The sequence below is a fragment of the Anopheles merus genome, unplaced genomic scaffold (assembly GCF_017562075.2).
Source record: "Anopheles merus strain MAF unplaced genomic scaffold, AmerM5.1 LNR4000011, whole genome shotgun sequence".
Lineage (NCBI taxonomy): Eukaryota > Metazoa > Arthropoda > Insecta > Diptera > Culicidae > Anopheles > Anopheles merus.
The window spans coordinates 124,133-143,523 of NW_024427591.1; the positions used below are offsets into that span (position 1 = coordinate 124,133).

The window sequence follows — 19,391 nt, forward strand, 5'->3', positions numbered from 1 at the left end:
TCCGGTGTTCGAGCAACGAGAAAAATGGTTTCGCGAAGGTTTGTGTGGCCCTCAATGATTCGAGACTGTTGTTATGAACCAACGCAAGATGATTCACATGAGAACTAGATTTAATGGTGAAAACGCAGAACGAATTTTATAGCAAATAGAAAGAGAATTATGTTGTCAAAATTAGGAATAAAGAAAATTCTCTTCCGTTACTGCATCCAAGCGAACAAGACGTGTGTGTTCTCTCAGCTCCGAACATAACCATAGTAATTTACAACAGGTTATGGGCCCAGACTCAATCCAAAATTAAGTAATAAATATTATATCTAAGATAAAAGTGCCACACTTCACATCACCCGAACAAAGAGTGAAATTTTGTGTACGAGAGAAATGAGCACGGAGGAAGTGAATTCCGCAGAGAGAGCAGCGCAGGAGCAGCAGCACTAAGCGGCCACGCGATCGGGAGCAACAACCTCGCAATGAACGTAGGTATCGAAAAGTTGAAAGGACGGGAGAACTACGTATCATGGGCCTTCGCGATGAAGATGATTTTGTGTAGAGCAGTGTTGTGAACGGTGATAGTCGTCGACATAAAATTTTACAAAATTATACTTTTTGAGGCATCGCATTCTAGATCCAAGCATTCATTCGACAATCACAGAAAAAATATCATTTGACACGATGATATTTTTCTGCTACAATCATTTGAATTTTTGATTTTGCCATAACTCAAGTGAACTAGATCTTCATCGAAAATGGGCCCTTTTTCGTGTTTTCGCGTGAATTTCTATATTCCTGTAAGATAACACCATTTTCCTGGTTGACTGAGTGAAAGTATCAAGTGGTCTAATGGCAAAGTATCGATAAATGCACTATTAAGCAGTTCTGGCGTCTCGTGACATTCATTCTACATTTTTTGCAATCATATCATCGCAAAAGCATTGATTGTTATTGCACAAATGATTGTCGCTTTTGGAAAGTCGTGTCATGGTAACCATGAATATCATGATCAAAAAATGATTTTGTCACCCGCTTACTGCGAATATCATAAAAAAATGTCGACAATTAACAACACTGGTGTAGAGAACGGTGCTGGGATACTGTAACGGCAAGAGACGATACGGTGGTAGACAAAGACATGGACATGCGGGCATTGTCCACTATCGCGCTAAGCTTAGAAAAGCACAATTACAGCCTTGTGATGGACGCTAATACAGCAAAGGAAGCTTGGGAAAAGCTTTAAGCTGCGTTCACTGATGATGGTGTGTTTAGACGTATCTCTTTATTGCAAGAGCTTGTTTCGTTCAAATTAAATAATTTTTCTTCGACCGAAGCATATGTTGATGCAATAATGTCTACGTGCCACAAGCTTAGAGAAATAGGCTTCGAAGTGAGTGATATTTGGGTTTCGTCAATCCTGCTGATGGGATTACCTAAATATTACGCGCCCATGGTTATGGGATTGGAAGCATCGGGAATGGCTATGAAGGCAGATGCAATAAAGTTGAAAATTTTACAAGATTTTCACTTCTTGTCAACGTGCCACAAAGATGATGAAGCGCTCTTTAGTAGAGGTAATCCTAACTTGCGTAAAGGGGGAGGAGTAATGAAGAGAAGCACAAAAGAAGTTACATGCTACAATTGCCAAAAGCTAGGGCATTTTGCGATTAATTGTCCTGAAAAGCAGAAGCACAAGAAAAATAATAAAGCACGTGCAATGAGTTCTGTGTTGGCAATGGGTGATGTGAATGAACGTGAATGGTACTTCGATTCAGGAGCAAGTTCGCACATGACAAAATCGGGTGTAAATTTCTCGGAAAGACAACACATATGTCACGAGGTTAGTACGGCAAACAATGCTAGCATGAAAGCTATTACGAAGGGCACAGTTTCCGTAAATTGCCAAGAAGGTGCGGTAAATTTGTTAAATGTGTTAGAAGTACCAGACTTAGCTACAAATTTACTGTCAGTTAGTAAAATATGTAAAAATGGCTTCAAGGTAGTATTTACAGAACGTAAATGCGAAGTGTTGTATGAAAATGGAGAAGTGTTCGCATCGGGTATTGCTGAGAATGGATTATACCGATTAAATGAAAATAGAATGAAAACATTTTTATCCTATGAAATATGGCACAGGCGACTAGGACATTTGAATTTCCAAAGTATTCATAGATTAAAAGACATGGCCGAAGGCATTCAAACTAAACAAACTAACACGTACAATTGTGTAGCGTGAATTGAAGGCAAACATGCAAGAGAGTCGTTTCCTACAAGCCAAGAAAGATGCAATGAAAAATTAGAACTGATTCATTCAGATCTATGTGGACCATTTGAAGTTGAATCAATTGGTGGGTCAAAATACTTCATGACTTTCATAGACGATGCAACACGTAAAATATTTGTGTGTATGCTCAAGTCTAAAGATGAAGCAAAGACAGTATACGAGAAGTTTAAATCAATGGTACAAAGGCAAAGTGGTCGACAAATAAAAATATTTAGAAGTGACAACGGTCGTGAATATGTAAATGCCAGTATGAAAGCGAGTATGGAGCGTGATAGAATATGTCATCAAACGACATGCACGTACACTCCAGAACAAAATGGAGTAGCGGAGCGGATGAACCGCACTATTGTTGAAAAGGTTCGGAGTATGCTAAACGATGCGCAGTTACCAAAGCGATTTTGGGCGGAGGCAGTTAACACTGCTGTATATTTAATTAATCGGAATCCTACGAGAGCGTTAAATGACATTACTCCAGAGGAGGCATGGTCAGGCAAAAGACCACATTTGGGACATCTCAAAATATTTGGCTCTACAGTTATGGTACACAAGCCTAAGCAGAAACGAGTAAAACTCGATCCAAAATCCGAACGGTGCATTTTCCTTGGTTATGCACACAACACAAAAGGATTTAGAGTTTTTAACCTTGTCACCAACGAAATAATTATCAGTCGTGATATTATTGTCGTTGATGAAGGCCAATGTGAAGGTTTTAGCAAGGAACAAACAACACCTGTTGAGTTTCTGGAACTATTTTTTGCTGAAGGAAAGGATGAGTCAAATAGTACACATAATAATCCGATTAATATTTCACCAACAGAAAAAGCATCGGATGGTCAGACAGAAGAAACCCCGCCAAGATCTGATCAGAGCAATGAAACTCCAAGGCGCATTCAACGACAACACAAACTTCCAAGCAAGTACAAAGATTATGTTATTAATTGCAAATTTGTTCCTTCATCGACATTAGCTAACGATGCAGAAAACGTATCGAGTGACTCGGACTATACGACAACAGAGAGCGAATCTGATGAAGCGTTAGTTGTTTTCTCGCAGCGAGAAGATCCCAGAAACTATGCTGAGGCTATGAAGTCTGAAGATGCTAAACAGTGGATGGATGCTATCCAAGAAGAGCTTCAGTCGATTGAGGCTAACAACACATGGTCACTGGTAGACCTACCACCGGGACGAAAGACGATAGGCAGCAAGTGGGTCTTCAAGACTAAGAGAGATGCGGACGGAAATTTGTTGCGTTACAAAGCTCGTGTTGTTGCGCAAGGGTTTAGTCAGCAGTTTGGAACTGACTATGATGAGGTATTTGCACCAGTAGTTAAGCAGACGACTTTCCGTGTGCTAATGGGGATTTCGGCAAAAAAGGGGAATGGCGGTAAAGCAGTACGATATTAAAACCGCGTTTCTGTACGACGATTTAGAAGAAGAAATCTTTATGAAAGTTCCACAAGGTGTGAAAGTGGAAGATAGCAAGGTTTGTAGATTGAAGAAAGGGCTATACGGTTTAAAACAATCAGCAAGATCGTGGAATCAGAAACTTGATCAAGAACTAAAGCGCCAGGGACATACAAATTGCTTTGCAGACAGTTGCTTGTACAAAAAAAGATGCGGAAAGGAATGGTGCTACGTCTTAGTATATGTAGACGATTTGATAGTTGCTGGAGATAATCTTGAAATGATTGAGTCATTGCTTGCTAAATTGAAAAAGTCGTTTGAGGTTAACATTTTGGGCGACATAAGATTCTTCCTTGGAATAGAAGTAGAGAAAAATAAGCAAGGAGATTATTTTGTTAATCAACGCAACTACATCAAAGATGTAACTATCTCTAGTGGGTTAACAGATGCAAAGCCTTCTAGTATTCCGCTTGATCCAGGGTACATAAAGATCGAAGCAGAAGAAATCGAACTTTCCGATAGTAAGGAGTATCAGCAGTTAATAGGGAAATTGCTTTATATTACGATTAACACAAGACCAGATATATCGGCAGCCGTATCAATAGCCAAAAGATAAGTAAACCCACACAACACGATTGGTGTGAGTTAAAGAGAGTTGTTAGATATTTAAAGGGACTATCGTCTACGACTGAGTGAAAAGGGATGCGATAGTGGTATAATTGGCTATTGTGACTCAGATTGGGCCGAGAACAGAATAGATAGAAAATCCAACAGTGGATATGTTTTTAAAGTAAACGGCGGTACCATTAGTTGGACTTGTAGAAAGCAATCATGCGTAACGTAATCAACAGCTGAACCAGAATTTGTCGCAATATCAGAAGGGATACAGGAAGCACTGTGGTTGAAATTACTTCTTGAGGAATTAAACGATGTACAGGAAGTTATTATTCACGAAGACAACCAGAGCTGTTTGAAAATATTATCAGGCGAAAAGTTGAGTAACAGAACTAAGCATATTGCAACGCGCTATCATTTCACTAAGGATCAAATTAAGAAAGGACAAGTAAGCTGCGTCTATTGTTCAACAGAGGAAATGATCGCGGATCTATTAACTAAACCATTAGCCAGGATTAGAATACAGAAGTTAATAAGCTTGATAGGATTAAGTGTTTCATTGTGAGAGATACAATGGCAGAGTAAGGGAACTTGCGTTGAGGAGGAGTGTGCAACGCAAGATGATTCACATGAGAACTAGATTTAATGGTGAAAACGCAGAACGAATTTTATAGCAAATAGAAAGAGAATTATGTTGTCAAAATTAGGAATAAATAAAACTCTCTTCCGTTACTGCATCCAAGCGAACAAGACGTGTGTTTTCTCTCAGCTCCGAACATAACCATAGTAATTTACAACAGAGACGTCGCCCGCTACGTCAGATCTTGTATCGATTGTCAACGATAGAAAATCCATTGGGATACATTTGCGGCGTTCAACGAATACGAGCTTCCCAAAAGTCGTTTCCGCCATATTCATATGTTCGAACAGAAAGCGATACTTATTAACGATGATCGACCGGTTAAGTCGTTAGTCGGAAGCAGTTCCTTTGCCAGATATGCTAGCAGAAACTAGAGCAATTTGTGAATGTTGGATTTCTCGATTCGGTGTTCCAGAAACAATAACGACAGATCAAGGACGACAATTTGAATCCGAATTGTTCACGGAAATGACGCGGCTTCTTGGGGCTCTCCGTATTCATACTACAGCGTATCACCCTGAAGCTAACGCCTTTATCGAGCGTTTTCATCGAACGTGAAAAACTTCGCTCACCTGTGTCGATTCATAACGTTGGTGCGATAAACTGCCGTTGGTCCTCCTCGGTTTGCGAACTGCTATCAGAGAAGATATCGATTGTTCTGTTTCCGAGATGACATACGGAAAGCTACTACGAATTTCTGGCGATTTTTGGAACCCTCGAAGACGGAAATATGTCGTTCAGAGTTTGCCAAACTGCTTTGTCGTAAATCGGACCAATCAGAAACTCGCATCATGCCAAACGATCGGTATTTGTTACGACGGACTTAATTGCAAAAGCGTTTTTATTCGAATCGATTCAGTCAAGCAGCCTCTTACACACCCATACGAGGGACCTTTTCAAATAACCGAAAGGTATGAAAAGTGTATTGACATAAATATGAACGGTGAGAAACGAAAGCTTTCGATTGAACGTATTAAACCAGCATATATTTACGAAAAGGATTCGAATGAGGATGATGAAATAATAAAAGTTACGCCATCCGATCACCGTGTTCGGTTCTTGGCGTAACTGAGGGGGATTCTGTGGTGGATTGCTAATAGCAAAATCTTAATTGTAATCAAGTAGCCATTGGTTACAGCAACCGTGGTTACACTGAATATCCAATAAATGTAGTTAGTCTTAGTTCACTCTTAGAACGGTGTACATCGTCTTTCAATCGTTCCCACATTACGCTCAATAGCATTGAGACAATTAATGCCTTTAATAGCAAGTAGGCCAGTAAATTTTAACCATTAATTCATTCTTGATACTTATAGCAGGTGTTGTAGAGTACAAGATAGGTTGCCGGCCCCTGGGAACGAAGTGATGAGTGCCGCTCGGGTGGAGGACATAGCATCGTGGGTGCAAGGAAGAGAATGTTCGGGGCTCTCTCCTACGAACCGTGACGGAGTACGGATGTTGCTGGTATTGTGAAGATTATAGTAATGTGTACAATGTGTGTACAATAGTAATGTGTTGTACGGATAAGGGAAATAAACAGTAAAGTACAACGATACAACATTGGCGACGAGCGTTAGAAGAACCTGTGCAAAAGTAGAAAGTGAAAACGCACAATGAATACCAGTGGTGCAGTAAACCAGCATACAAACAATGGTGAAGGGGAGTGGCCATCGCACAGCGGCCATCGCGGTGACACGGGAATCGTCAATCCAACAGAATCTGGCCCCGGCTGGATTCACGAGCTGTTTCGCCAACAGCACATGATGATGCTGGAGCAGGCAACAAGCATTTATGAAGCAGCAGGAAAAGCTGATAGGCGAGATTTAGCCGACAGCGCAGCTTAAGCAGACCGTGAATGGGTCAGAGCAGCTTAGCGATCTGCTGGCGGGCCAGGTGAAAGATTTTCACTTCGATCCGGAGAGTACGACGTTCGCCGGATGATTCTCGCGTTATGAGGATCTGTTCGAGAGGGACGCAAGTAAGCTGGAGGATGACGCGAAGGTGCGGCTGCTGTTGAGGAAGCTGGGATAACCAGAGCATGAACGGTACACGAGCTACGTACTGCCCAAGGTGGATTTATAAATATCATGTGGTGGACTCTAGTGCATTTTGACAATTCGTCACATGACGTAAGGTAACAGGATTCAAACTTAGTTTATATTTATTAAATTTGTTCATATAATTTATCTATCACATTTGTTCGATTAAATATTGTTTAAAAATATATTTTGGACTTAGCGAGTTCTTATTTAACCTTAGAACATAGTTTACAGTGGGTTATTTTGTGTTATTCCGTGAATTTATTTTATAATTCATTGTGTTTTCAACATTTTTGATGAGAGAAACTAAGAAAACATTTTTTTTCAATTTTCACATTAATTCCTCATTATCTACGAGCCGCATGGAAAATTTACGTGAGATTAGAACTCTTACTCACATGATTTTACATTTCATTTTTACGTGCATAAAAAATCATCAAATCTTTTGTTATAAATCTCATTTTTTCGATAAAATCAATAGACATACAAAAATGCACATAATAACAAAGAAATCTGTTCTATTTGCTAAGCTTTGTGTGCGGAAACGAATGTTTAACGGTTTTAAAATGGCGTAAAGTCCTTCAACTATGGCGACCCCCCAAAGGCCCTTATCCAACACCAGATATTTTTAATCCACCTTGGTACTGCCACGTAAGCCGAACGACTTCAAATTCGCGGAAACTCTAAGTACGCTAAAATCGCTGTTTGGTTCTCGTGAGTCAGAGGTCAGCAAGCGGTTTAAGTGCTTGCAGTTGCAGAAAAGCGGCCTGAAAGATTACGTGACGTTCGGTTGCCGCGTAAATAAGAGTGTCGTTGAGGCAGAACTTGCGGGGCTGACAGAGGAGAAGTTTAAATGTTTTTTGTTTGTGTGCGGGTTGAAGGACGACAGAGACGCCGATGTAAGGTTGCGGTTGCTCAGCAGAATAGAGGACAACGAAGTTACCACACTAACGCAGTTAGTCGAGATGTGCCGAAAGATGGTGACATTGAAAATAGACACCGTGATGATAGAGAGCGAGAAACAAATAAACGTCATGACTGACGGGAAGTATCATCGAAACGGTCCAAAGTGGCAAATGAACCGCGGTTACGGAGGAACGCAACGTGATATGCAACCGGCTAAGTCCACTGGTGAGGGGCACTATGCTCAAAAGTGCACGTATAGAAATTACAAAAAATTGGTCATAAGGCATTCTCAAAAATTTGGTCATAAGGAAGGGCACTGTGGGGAAGCGGCACGTTTTATCGCATCAAAAACCCACAGCAAAGTGAGAACAGTCCTCGTGAACATGGTCAACAGTAAGGGCAAAGGTAACGTGAATGTGATATTGAATGGTGAGCCCATTATATCAAAGGATCAAAGGATTATATCAAAGGAGCAATGGAAAAGCATAGGACAGCCTCCATTTTGCCCGCCAACCGTGAAGGCAAAAACGGCTTCGGGTAGCCAACTGCAAATCCTAGGAGAATTTTGTGCTCATGTGGCTTTGCAGCAGCAAGTTAAACGATGTACGATGAGAGTCACTAAGGAGCCGCTGATGTTACTAGGTGCTGATTTGATGGAATTTTTTGGATTGTGGGATGTTCAATTGGCGTCGGTGTGCAATCGTGTGTGTGTGTGTGTGTGTGTGTGTGTGTGTGTGTGTGTGTGTGTGTGTGTGTGTGTGTGTGTGTGTGTGTGTGTGTGTGTGTGTGTGTGTGTGTGTGTGTGCAATCGTGTGTGTGTGTGTGTATGTGTGTGTGTGTGTGTGAGTGTGAGTGTGAGTGTGTGTGTGTGTGTGAGTGTGAGTGTGAGTGTGAGTGTGTGTGTGTGTGTGTGAGTGTGAGTGTGAGTGTGAGTGTGAGTGTGAGTGTGAGTGTGAGTGTGTGTGTGTGTGTGTGTGTGTGTGTGTGTGTGTGTGTGTGTGTGTGTGTGTGTGTGTGTGTGTGTGTGTGTGTGTGTGTGTGTGTGTGTGTGTGTGTGTGTGTGTGTGTGTGTGTGTGTGTGGCAACGATTAGTCTAGAGACAGTAAAAAGGGATTTTGAAGGATTATTTTCCCACGAGTTGGGGAACTGCATGAAAGCAAAAGTGAGAATGGTGCTGAAAAAGGATGCAGCGCCTGTCTTTCGCCCAAGCGTCCTGCTTCATATGCGATGCGTCCCGCTGTAGACGAGGAGCTAGACCGGCTGGAAAAAGAAGGTATAATAACCCGTGTTAATTTTTCAGCTTGGGCTGCGCCTATAGTAATAGTGCGCAAGGCGACTGGAATCATTCGTATATGTGGCGACTACTCAACGGGGTTGAATGATGCACTCGAGCCTGCCCGCTGCCCGCTGCTGGAGGATATATTTTCAACCTTGGCAAATTCGGCTATGTTTAGCCAGATAGACCTAACCGATGCGTTCCTACAGGTAGAAGTGGAACAGGAGTGCAGAGAGCTGCTAACGGTTAACACACACAGAGGGTTATATGCTTATAACCGACTTCCGCCTGGGGTGAAGGTCGCACCAGGTGCCTACCAGCAGTTGATGAAGACCATGCTAGCTGGGTTAAAGGATGTGGCGGTGTACCTAGATAACATCGTGATTGGCGGAACGGATGAACACACCCACATGGAAAACCTTCGCGCGGTACTCGCGAAGTTGCAGGAATATGGGTTCAAAATAAGGCCTGAAAAGTGTAACTTTTTCCAAAAGCAAATTAAATATCTTGGTCATATTTTAGATCGTGATGGACAATGCCCGGATCCTGCCAAGATTGAAGCGATTGTGAAGATGCCTTCCACGAAAAATCCTGCTGAATTATGCTCATTCTTAGGAGCGATAAACTGTTATGGGAAGTTTGTGCAGCAAATGAGGAATATTCGTTACCCGCTTGATGAGCTATTAAAAAAGATGGGCAATGGTATTGGAGTCCAGAATGTCAGATTGCGTTTGACACGTTTAAGCGGTTGTTAAGCTCAGACCTCCTTCTGACTTATTATGACCGAAAGAAACCGATAATAGTAGTAACTGATGCGTAGTAGGAGCCACTGTTAGCCACAGAATGCCAGATGGCACAATAAATTGGCCAGATTCATAACTACTAAATTATGAATAACATCAACACTCTGAAAATTACTATGCTACTTCATTTGAACCGTAGATCGCTTGGCCTAGGTTATGTAATACGCACATGACCATCCAACATAGTCAACTGACTTCTAATAACTGATATTTAGAATTAGAAGCACGATAGATTTTAGAACCAAGTGGTCATGACTTAGTTTTTCTTTTGTGCGTTAGTTGCTAATTAAGAATTTTAACACTTATTGTTTATCAAAACGCGTGAACTAAGGGTCTATCTATAAACCCTTATTATCACTTTCACCGTCCTATACCTTTTATAGGCATAATTCGCCATTTTCTGTGAAACATTCAGGTATAGACGAACCCTTTTTGAAGTCATTTTTTTAACAAACCAAGTAATAAAATAATCCAATAGAAGTATCGTATAATACTTACTCATCATTTTTATTTATATTTCCAGCATCAACACATCCTTCCTCTATTGGCCCTGATCGTTCTTCGCTGAAAGATTAAAACCATAATTTGAAGAAAAAAAAATACATCACACTAGTTGATGAGATAAATAAGATAATAGGGGTAAATTACCTCATGTTTTGCTCCGCTCTGTTTTGTGTGACAAGCAGTTCAGCAGGCTTCGCGAAAAGCATATGTTCGCGAAAAGTTCTTAAATCATCGTTTCCCTACAACAAGCATAAACTATAAAAAAAGAAACTTTCCGGGCCAATAAAAATACTTACATTAACAACGGTAGCCAGATTACCAATGCTGTTTAATTCAACGATGGTATTATTTTTAGTACTTTCTGAATTGTTTTTCGATAATGATACGTCAATGTTTCTATCGTGGAATTGTTCAACGATCAATTCTTCGAGTTGTGTATTTTTTGGGTTCGCATTTGAATTCGTCAAACTGTTAAGAACCGAATTATGCTCCAAGAAATTTACAGAATCAATATGGGCATTGACAACTGGCACGAGAAGTTCATTGATTTTTCCTTTTTCACTGTAGGATATTTCCTGTTCTGATGAAGAAGATGAAGATAGAAGATTATCCAAATACTTAGAGCAATTTTCAGATTCGCTTTTTTGAGTGGCCACTGTTTTCTCAAGAGAATCTACAGTCCTGGCAAATCTGAGTTCCTGGCTTTGTGTACTACTGGCGGCTAAAGATGTATCAATAAGGCAACGTAACGCATTTTCCTGATGTTGCTTATCCTTGGGATCATTGCCTGGATGATTTTCTAATTGTGATAACGACGGTAAAATTAAACCATTCGAAATTAATGCTCTGTGCTCGCCGGTACAGTCTTTATAGCTTGCATCGAAATCTGTTATTGGATCAGCAATTTCATTGCTTTGCTCATGTTGTGCAAATTTAACTAAATCTAGGCACGCGGATGAGGTTTCTGTAATAGAGTTAACAACTTGTTTGTTTTCGGTTTGAATGATAGTTTGCCGACGCAAAAGAGGATCAAAATTAATCAACACTGAGTTTCTTGGTAGTACCGCATCCGAGGACGACAATGCAGATGCTATAATTGATGTCTCTGTGGTTCTCGAAGATTGCGAGCAACCTCGTGAAAGTAAACAATCGAAATCAGCTGCCGAAAAGTTATCTGAAATGTAAACAAGAAACCAATCATTAGGTAGTTTTAATGATTGTTTGTAGCTTATTTCCTTACAATGTCTAGGGCGTAATTAACACATTGAAATAACAATCACTTTTGACGAGGCGAAAGTATTTTTTTCGTCTGCTGTTTTTTCATATTTTTTCTTGTACATTTATTGCTTGTATACATTCATATAGCGCGTGGCCACGGAGGTGACAAAATGTTGAAATTATTTTCATTGATGTCAAAATTGCTTGTCAACTGCAAAAAAGAGCTTTTCTCGTGGCCGCACCAAAAATATACACAAGAACGACAAAAAGCTCCAACATCTGAATATCATCGATATTTTGTTTAAGAAGTACTAAAAAGGTGTAAAAATCAAATCGAATCATGCATTTTAGCATTTATATCATAGCAATGGGTCACAACTGCGCCAAATAGCTGTTTGTTAACGCTTTTTCGCGAACGTTAAATTTTGTCACTTTGTGTCAACTTTTGTCAACTTGATTTCCTGGCTGCTCCGGGTCAAAGTGGATTTATAAATATCAGGTGAAGGACTCTAGCGCATTTTGACAATTCGTCACTTGACGTAAGGTCCCCAGGATTCAAACTTTGTTTACATTTATTAAATTTGTTCATATAGATAATCTACCCCATTTTTTCGATTAAATATTGTTTAAAAATATGTTTTGGACTTTGCGAGTTCTTATTTAACCTTAGAACATGGTTTAAAGTGTGTTATTTTGTGTTATTCCGTGAATTTATTTTATAATTCATTGTGTTTTCAACATTTTTGATGATAAAAACTAAAAAATCATGTATTTTTTAATTTTCACATTAATTCCTCATTATCTACGAGCCGCATGGAAAATTTACGTGAGATTAGAACTCTTACTCACATGATTTTACATTTCATTTTTACGTGCATAAAAAAACATCAAATCTTTTGTTATAAATCTCATTTTTTCGATAACATCAATCGACACACAAAAATGCACATAATAACAAAGAAATCTGTTCAATTTGCTAAGCTTTGTGTGCGGAAACCATTAGTTAACGGTTTTAAAATGATGTAAAGTCCCTCAACTATGGCGACCCCCCAAAGGCCCTTATCCAACACCAGATATTTTTAATCCACCTTGCTCCAGGTGACAAAATTTTTACAGTAGCTCACGTTTTGAAAAATTTGTCAGCATTTTGTCACTCTCATGGCCTTTCGCCTATACATAGAATAAACGTCACTCTGCGAAAGTAGGAACAAGGTGGATTAAAATTATCAGGTGGTGGATAAGGGCCTTTGGGGGGTCGCCGTAGATGAGGGACTTTACGTCATTTTAAAACCGTTAACTAATGGTTTCCGCACACAAAGCTTAGCAAATTGAACAGATTTCTTTGTTATTATGTGCATTTTTGTGTGTCGATTGATTTTATCGAAAAATTGAGATCTATTGACAAAAGATGTGATGATTTGTTTATGCACGAAATGTAAAACCATGTGAGTAAAGTTCTAATCTCACGTAAATTTTTCATGCGGCTCGTAGATAATGAGGAATTAATGTGAAAATTGAAAAAAATAATGATTTCATATTTTTTATCCTCAAAAATGTTGAAAACACAATATATTACAGAATAAATTAACAGAATAACACGAAATAACACACTGTAATCTATTTTTTATTTTTAATAAGAACCCGCAAAGCCTAAAATATATTCTTAAAGAATGTTCAATCGAAAAAATGGGATAGATAAATTATATGAACAAATTAAATAAATGTAAACAAAGTTTGAATCCTGGGGACCTTACGTCAAGTGACGAATTGTCAAAATGCTCTAGATTCTACCACCTGATATTTTTAAATTACCTTGGGGTAAAGGCCTCGCTACATGGATCTAAATGTAAAAAAATCGATCAAAAGGGGGGGGGCAGGAGAAAACTGTACGCCAAATATTTCTGCTCTGAGCCAAGGTGGAATATAGAGGAGGTGTCTTCCTAGCGTTTAGCATGTTGCCATTTTGAGATTCAGTTTGACAACAGCCGTCGATATTTGTATACAGGCAGCAGCCGCAATCTCACGTTGAAAATGCCGATTTATGAACTTTAGATGTAAAATACAAGTTTTAAGAGCTATACAAATATTTGTTAAACGAAAACAATTCATTTATCATACCCGTATACCAGCAACATTCGTCGCATTTAACAACTGCCGTCGATCCTGGTTTTGTGCTTTTTTCTAAAGCCTTGATGGCCAATTGTTCTGTATGCGGACACCTCCTTTCTACCCACTTTGCTCCGAGCAAGGTGGATTTAAAAATATCAACGTATTAATACACGATACGCAATCTCAGATTGCGCATATATTCGTTTTATCATAATATATGTCAATTCGCGTAGCCAACCCTGAGCTATAAACGTCATTTCCATACAATTTCAGATTGTGCCAAGATTGCGCATAAATTTTCAAGATTATATGTCCGAGATATATAAATTTTTTTGACAGATAAATATATCAAACCGATACGTTTGACAGATAAATATATGCGCAATCTGAGATTGCGCATCGTTTATTGATACGGTCATGTGATGGACTCTAGCGCATTTTGACAATTCGTCACTTGACGTAAGGTCCCCAGGATTCAAACTTTGTTTACATTTATTAAATTTGTTCATATAATTTATCTACCCCATTTTTTCGATTAAATATTCTTGATAAATATATTTTGGACTTGGTGAGTTCTTATTTAACATTAAAACATGGATTACAGTGTGTTATTTCGTGTTATTCCGTGAATTTATTCTATAATTCATTGTGTTTTCAACATTTTTGATGAGAGAAACTAAGAAATCATTATTTTTTTAATTTTCACATTGATTCTCCATTATCTACGAGCCGCATGGAAAATTTAAGTGACATAAGAACTCTTACTCCAATGATTTTACATTTCGTGCATAAACAAATCATCAAATCTTTTGTTAATAGATCTATTTTTTTCGATAAAATTAATAGACGAACCTTTTAATAATTACAATTAATAGACACCGAATAACAAAGAAATCTTTACTATTTGCTATGCTTTGTGCGCGGAAACCATTAGTTAACGGTTTTAAAATGACGCAAAGTCCCTCAACTATGGCGACCCCCCAAAGGCCCTTACCCAAGCGAAATTTTTCGGGGATAATGAACACAAACTCATGCCATCTCTTTCTATTCATCAGCCCTACTCTCTCACACGCATCGATGAACTTTTACACATCTCTTTGTTCATTGTACTATATTTGAAGGGTTTAAAAGTGATAGATAACAATTCATGTTCATGAACTAGTTATGGTCAAATGTTAATGGTGTAATGTTTGTACCATGGTCGACCTGAGTTCAATTCCATTTTTATTGTTTTTTTTATGATTTAAAGTTTTATTTAATTTTTAAAACATCCAGCTCCAATAACTTCAAACTCATTTACTCATTGCTAGAAATGCGTGTTTAATAGTTAATCTGTTATTTTTATTGTTTTATTTATTTCTTTTAATTCTTTTAGTATCAGTACCCCTTCATACAAACAAACCAGTAAATAGCACGATAATGAATAATAATATGGTGGCGCAACTGGCAAAGTGATTCGAAGTAGAACTAGCGATGTGGTTGGTAGCATCAAGGATGAAGCATGATCATGAGTGGAGGGAGTGAATCCGAATGTTCATTTCTATTTTTAGCTCTTTTTTGCATGGGTTCATCTTTCACGTGTGTTCACTATCCCCGAAAATGATCTGTATTTCGTTGGTCTTTTCGGGGATAATTCGTTAACGAATTATCCCCGAAAAGACCAGCGAAAACCAGCGTGGTCGGGAGCTTGGGTATCCAACACCTGATAATTTTAATCCAACTTGGCTCCGAGAGCAGAAATCTCATCCGAAATCTTTTTGACAGGAGCCTTTAAACTCAAAAAGACCGTCCCAAGCTCCCGACCACGCTGGTTTTCGCTGGTCTTTTCGGGGATAATTCGTTAACGAATTATCACCGAAAAGACCAACGAAATACACATCATTTTCGGGGATAGTGAACACACGTGAAGGATGAACCCATGCGAAAAAAGAGCTAAAAATAGAAATGAACATTCGGATTCACTCCCTCCCCTCATGCTACCAACCACTTCGCTAGTTCTACTTCGAATCACTTTGCCAGTTGCGCCACCATATCATTATTCATTATCGTGCTTTTTACTGGTTTTGTTGTATGAAGGGGTACTGATACTAAATGAATTAAAAGAAATAAACAGAACAATAAAAATAACAGATTGACTGTTAAACACGCATTCGTAGCAATTGGTAAAAGGGTCTGAACTTATTGGAGTTGGATGTTTTAAAAATAAAAGAAAACTTTAAATCATTAATGAAAACAATAAAAATGGAATTGAACTTAGGTCGACCATGGTACAAACACAGCACCAATAATATTTGACCACAACTACTTCATGAACATGAGTTTTTATCTTTTAGTTTTAAACCCTTCAAATATAGCACAATGAACAAAGAGATGTGTAAAAGTTCATCGATACGTGTGAGAGAGTAGGGCTGATGAATAGAAAAGGATGGCATGAGTTTGTGTTCATTATTCCCGAAAAATTTCGCTTGGGGTATTGTAGATGTGAAAAGGAAAAATAAGATCATTATCACTACTAAACAATTGTTTTGTCACGCGAATAACCCGGCAGTCAACCACTCTTTACACTTTAAAAAAGTATCTATATTCATTTAGTGAAATTTGTTCACAACTTTTCGCTTGCTTCATATGAAAGAGGTTTTGTGTGCACAGCCCAAGCTCCCGACCACGCTGGTTTTCGCTGGTCTTTTCGGGGATAATTCGTTAACGAATTATCCCCGAAAAGACCAACGAAATACAGATCATTTTTGGGGATAGTGAACACACGTGAAAGATGAACCCATGCAAAAAAAGAGCTAAAAATAGAAATGAACATTCGGATTCACTCCCTCCACTTATGTTCCAATTCATGCTCATGCTTCATCCTTGATGCTACCAACCACATCGCTAGTTCTACTTCGAATCACTTTGCCAGTTGCGCCACCATATTATTATTCATTATCGTGCTATTTACTGGTTTGGTTGTATGAAGGGGTACTGATACTAAATAAATGAAAAGAAATAAATAAAACAATAAAAATAACAGATTAACTATTAAACACGCATTTCTAACAATGAGTAAATGGGTTTGAAGTTATTGGAGGTGGATGTTTTAAAAATTAAATAAAACTTTAAATCATCAATAAAAACAATATAAATGGAATTGAACGCATGTCGACCATGGTACAAACATTACACCATTAACATTTGACCATAACTACTTCATGAACATGAATTGTTATCTATCACTTTTAAACCCTTCAAATATAATACAATGAACAAAGATATGTGTAAAAGTTCATCGATGCGTGTGAGAGAGAAGGGCCGATGAATAGAGAGAGATGGCATGAGTTTGTGTTCATTATCCCCGAAAAATTTCGCTTGGGAGTGGTACACAAAACGCGGCTACACGACCCGAAATTTTTTTGATGTAGATTTCAGATTTTATAGTTTTCGCCTCGAGTTTTCAGGTCGTGTAGCGAGGCATTAAGAGGTACTCTAACCTCTTGTCCAAGCTTCCGACAACGCTGGTTTTCGCTGTTCTTTTCGGGAATAATTCGTTAACGAATTATCCCCGAAAAGACCAACGAAATACACATCATTTTCGGGGATAGTGAACACACGTGAAAGATAAACCCATGCAAAAAAGAGCTAAAAATAGAAATGAACATTCGGATTCACTCCCTCCCCTCATGATAAAATCCATGCTTCATCCTTGATGCTACCAACCACATCGCTAGTTCTACTACGAATCACTTTGCCAGCTGAGCCACCATATCATTATTCATTATCGTAATATTTACTTGTTTGGTTGTATGAAGGGGTACTGATGCTAAATGAATTAAAAGAAATAAACAAAACAATAAAAATAACAGATGAACTATTAAACACACATTTCTAACAATGAGTAAAGGGATTTGAAGTTATTGAAGCTGTATGTTTTAAAAATAAAATAAAATTTTAGATCATCAATGAAAACAATAAAAATGGAAATGAACTCAGGTCGACCATGTTACAAACATTACACCATTACCATTTGACCATAACTACTTCATGAACATGTATCGTTATCGATCAGTTTTAAACCCTTCAAATATAGCACAATGAACAAAGAGATGCGTAAAAGTTCTTCGATCCGTGTGAGAGAGTAGGGCTGATGAATAGAAAAGGATGGCATGAGTTTGTGTTCGTTTTCTCCGAAAAATTCGGCTTGGGACAATATAAAACACAATATAAATAATATAAAAACACACTTACATTCATTCGCCGGTACAAACTTTTCTTGTGGTGCCGAAGAGTGATGGACGGGTATTTGTACCGAGGCAAACTCTATTACATCTATAGGAAATTCGTCCCTTTGTTCTTCGATTGCAGAGGGGAAAGTTTTCGACAAAGATTCACATGTCTCAGCAACCATATTTTCTTTATCTGGCAACAGGAATCCAATATATGCCGGAGTATTCAGTAAGTTTTCTTTAACAGATTCAATGGAAGGGGCATCTCTTTGCATGATGTTGGGAACGTTGGTATCTTTAGCATCTTGTAGCGGAAATCGAATCGATTCCGCTGCGGTATCGGCGTTATCTGCTGGGAAGCTTCTGTTAAGCCGCGTTACGATTGTTGTATTGGATGCATTACGATTCACTTTTGTTGCACTATTTCTAGAATCCGACAAATCCGGCTCTTGATCATAGATGGCCTTAGGATCGGGGCTATCTAGTAATTCTTCATCAACTTTCATTTAAAAACCGTAAAACACATGGAAACACAGGGTAATAAGGTATAAAAATAAAACGTAATACACCACACAACTAAACCAGCAGTGATCATTATATCACTGTCATCCCAATGTATTTAACAGCATTTACTCACATATCATATCAGATCCACCATGTAGGTTAACATCACCGAAAGCGATATCCATGTCTTCTATATTCGCATCCATAAGACAAAACCAATGATCTAAAAATAATCATTTTCAATTAGCCATGAATTCCGGAACGCTTTTCCAGGGAATAAAAGTAAATACAAATATGGAATATCCTGGTACTAACAAAATAATTTCCCACTCTATGACGAAAAGATCTAATCGGCGCAGACCTGAGCAAAACAACAATTTCCTGCGCAACTAACTTATCTAAGCAGATACAAAGCATGAGGCTAAAAATACATCTCCTTATGACATGTATAATGTCTGTAGGTGCTATTCAGCAATTTAAATAAAACAGAAAATACTTACCGAAATGAGTTGTTCAGAAACCAATTCTATTCGCTATTTGTAAAGCCGAATATCTTGTACGTTCCGGGTATTATCAAGGTTGAATGTAAAATGAGGTGTAGTTATAGCGCTTTTGGCGATCCCCCCTAGGGCTCCGATTTTGAAAGCCGATTGTATATATTGTTTGTTGTACAATGTTATTAATTAAAAAAAAACCGGTATTAGTTCAAAAAAATGTGAGATTATAATAACCAAAGTGTATGTAGAACAGGTGGTCTAATCCGATACAAATTGTTTCCTTCCCCGGATGACAATTTCAGCACGGAAAATCGTGTTGAAAAATGATGCAAGTCCAAGGACCGTAAAGCAAGGTGAATTTAAAAATATCAGGTGGTGGACTCTAGCAAGATG

At 38.5% G+C, this 19,391-nt stretch overlaps 1 protein-coding gene across 4 annotated transcripts in view; it reads right to left on the bottom strand.

Annotated features, from left to right (window-relative positions):
• Positions 1-19,043, bottom strand: part of LOC121600906 (transforming acidic coiled-coil-containing protein 1) — a 35,373-nt gene extending 16,330 nt beyond the window's left edge. The window contains exons 1-6 of one of the 4 annotated variants that reach the window (XM_041929672.1): positions 19,002-19,043; positions 18,635-18,724; positions 18,020-18,496; positions 10,756-11,633; positions 10,604-10,698; positions 10,454-10,519 (exon numbers count right to left, since the gene is read on the bottom strand). In XM_041929672.1, coding sequence (XP_041785606.1) covers positions 10,454-10,519; positions 10,604-10,698; positions 10,756-11,633; positions 18,020-18,496; positions 18,635-18,707 — 1,589 coding nt within the window. In that variant the 5' untranslated portion in view covers positions 18,708-18,724; positions 19,002-19,043. Of the gene's footprint in view, positions 1-10,453; positions 10,520-10,603; positions 10,699-10,755; positions 11,634-18,019; positions 18,497-18,634; positions 18,725-18,816; positions 18,921-19,001 lie in introns of those variants that run through there. The other 3 variants (XM_041929671.1, XM_041929674.1, XM_041929675.1) reach the window with 3 other exon arrangements.
• Between the last annotated feature and the right edge of the window lie 348 nt (positions 19,044-19,391).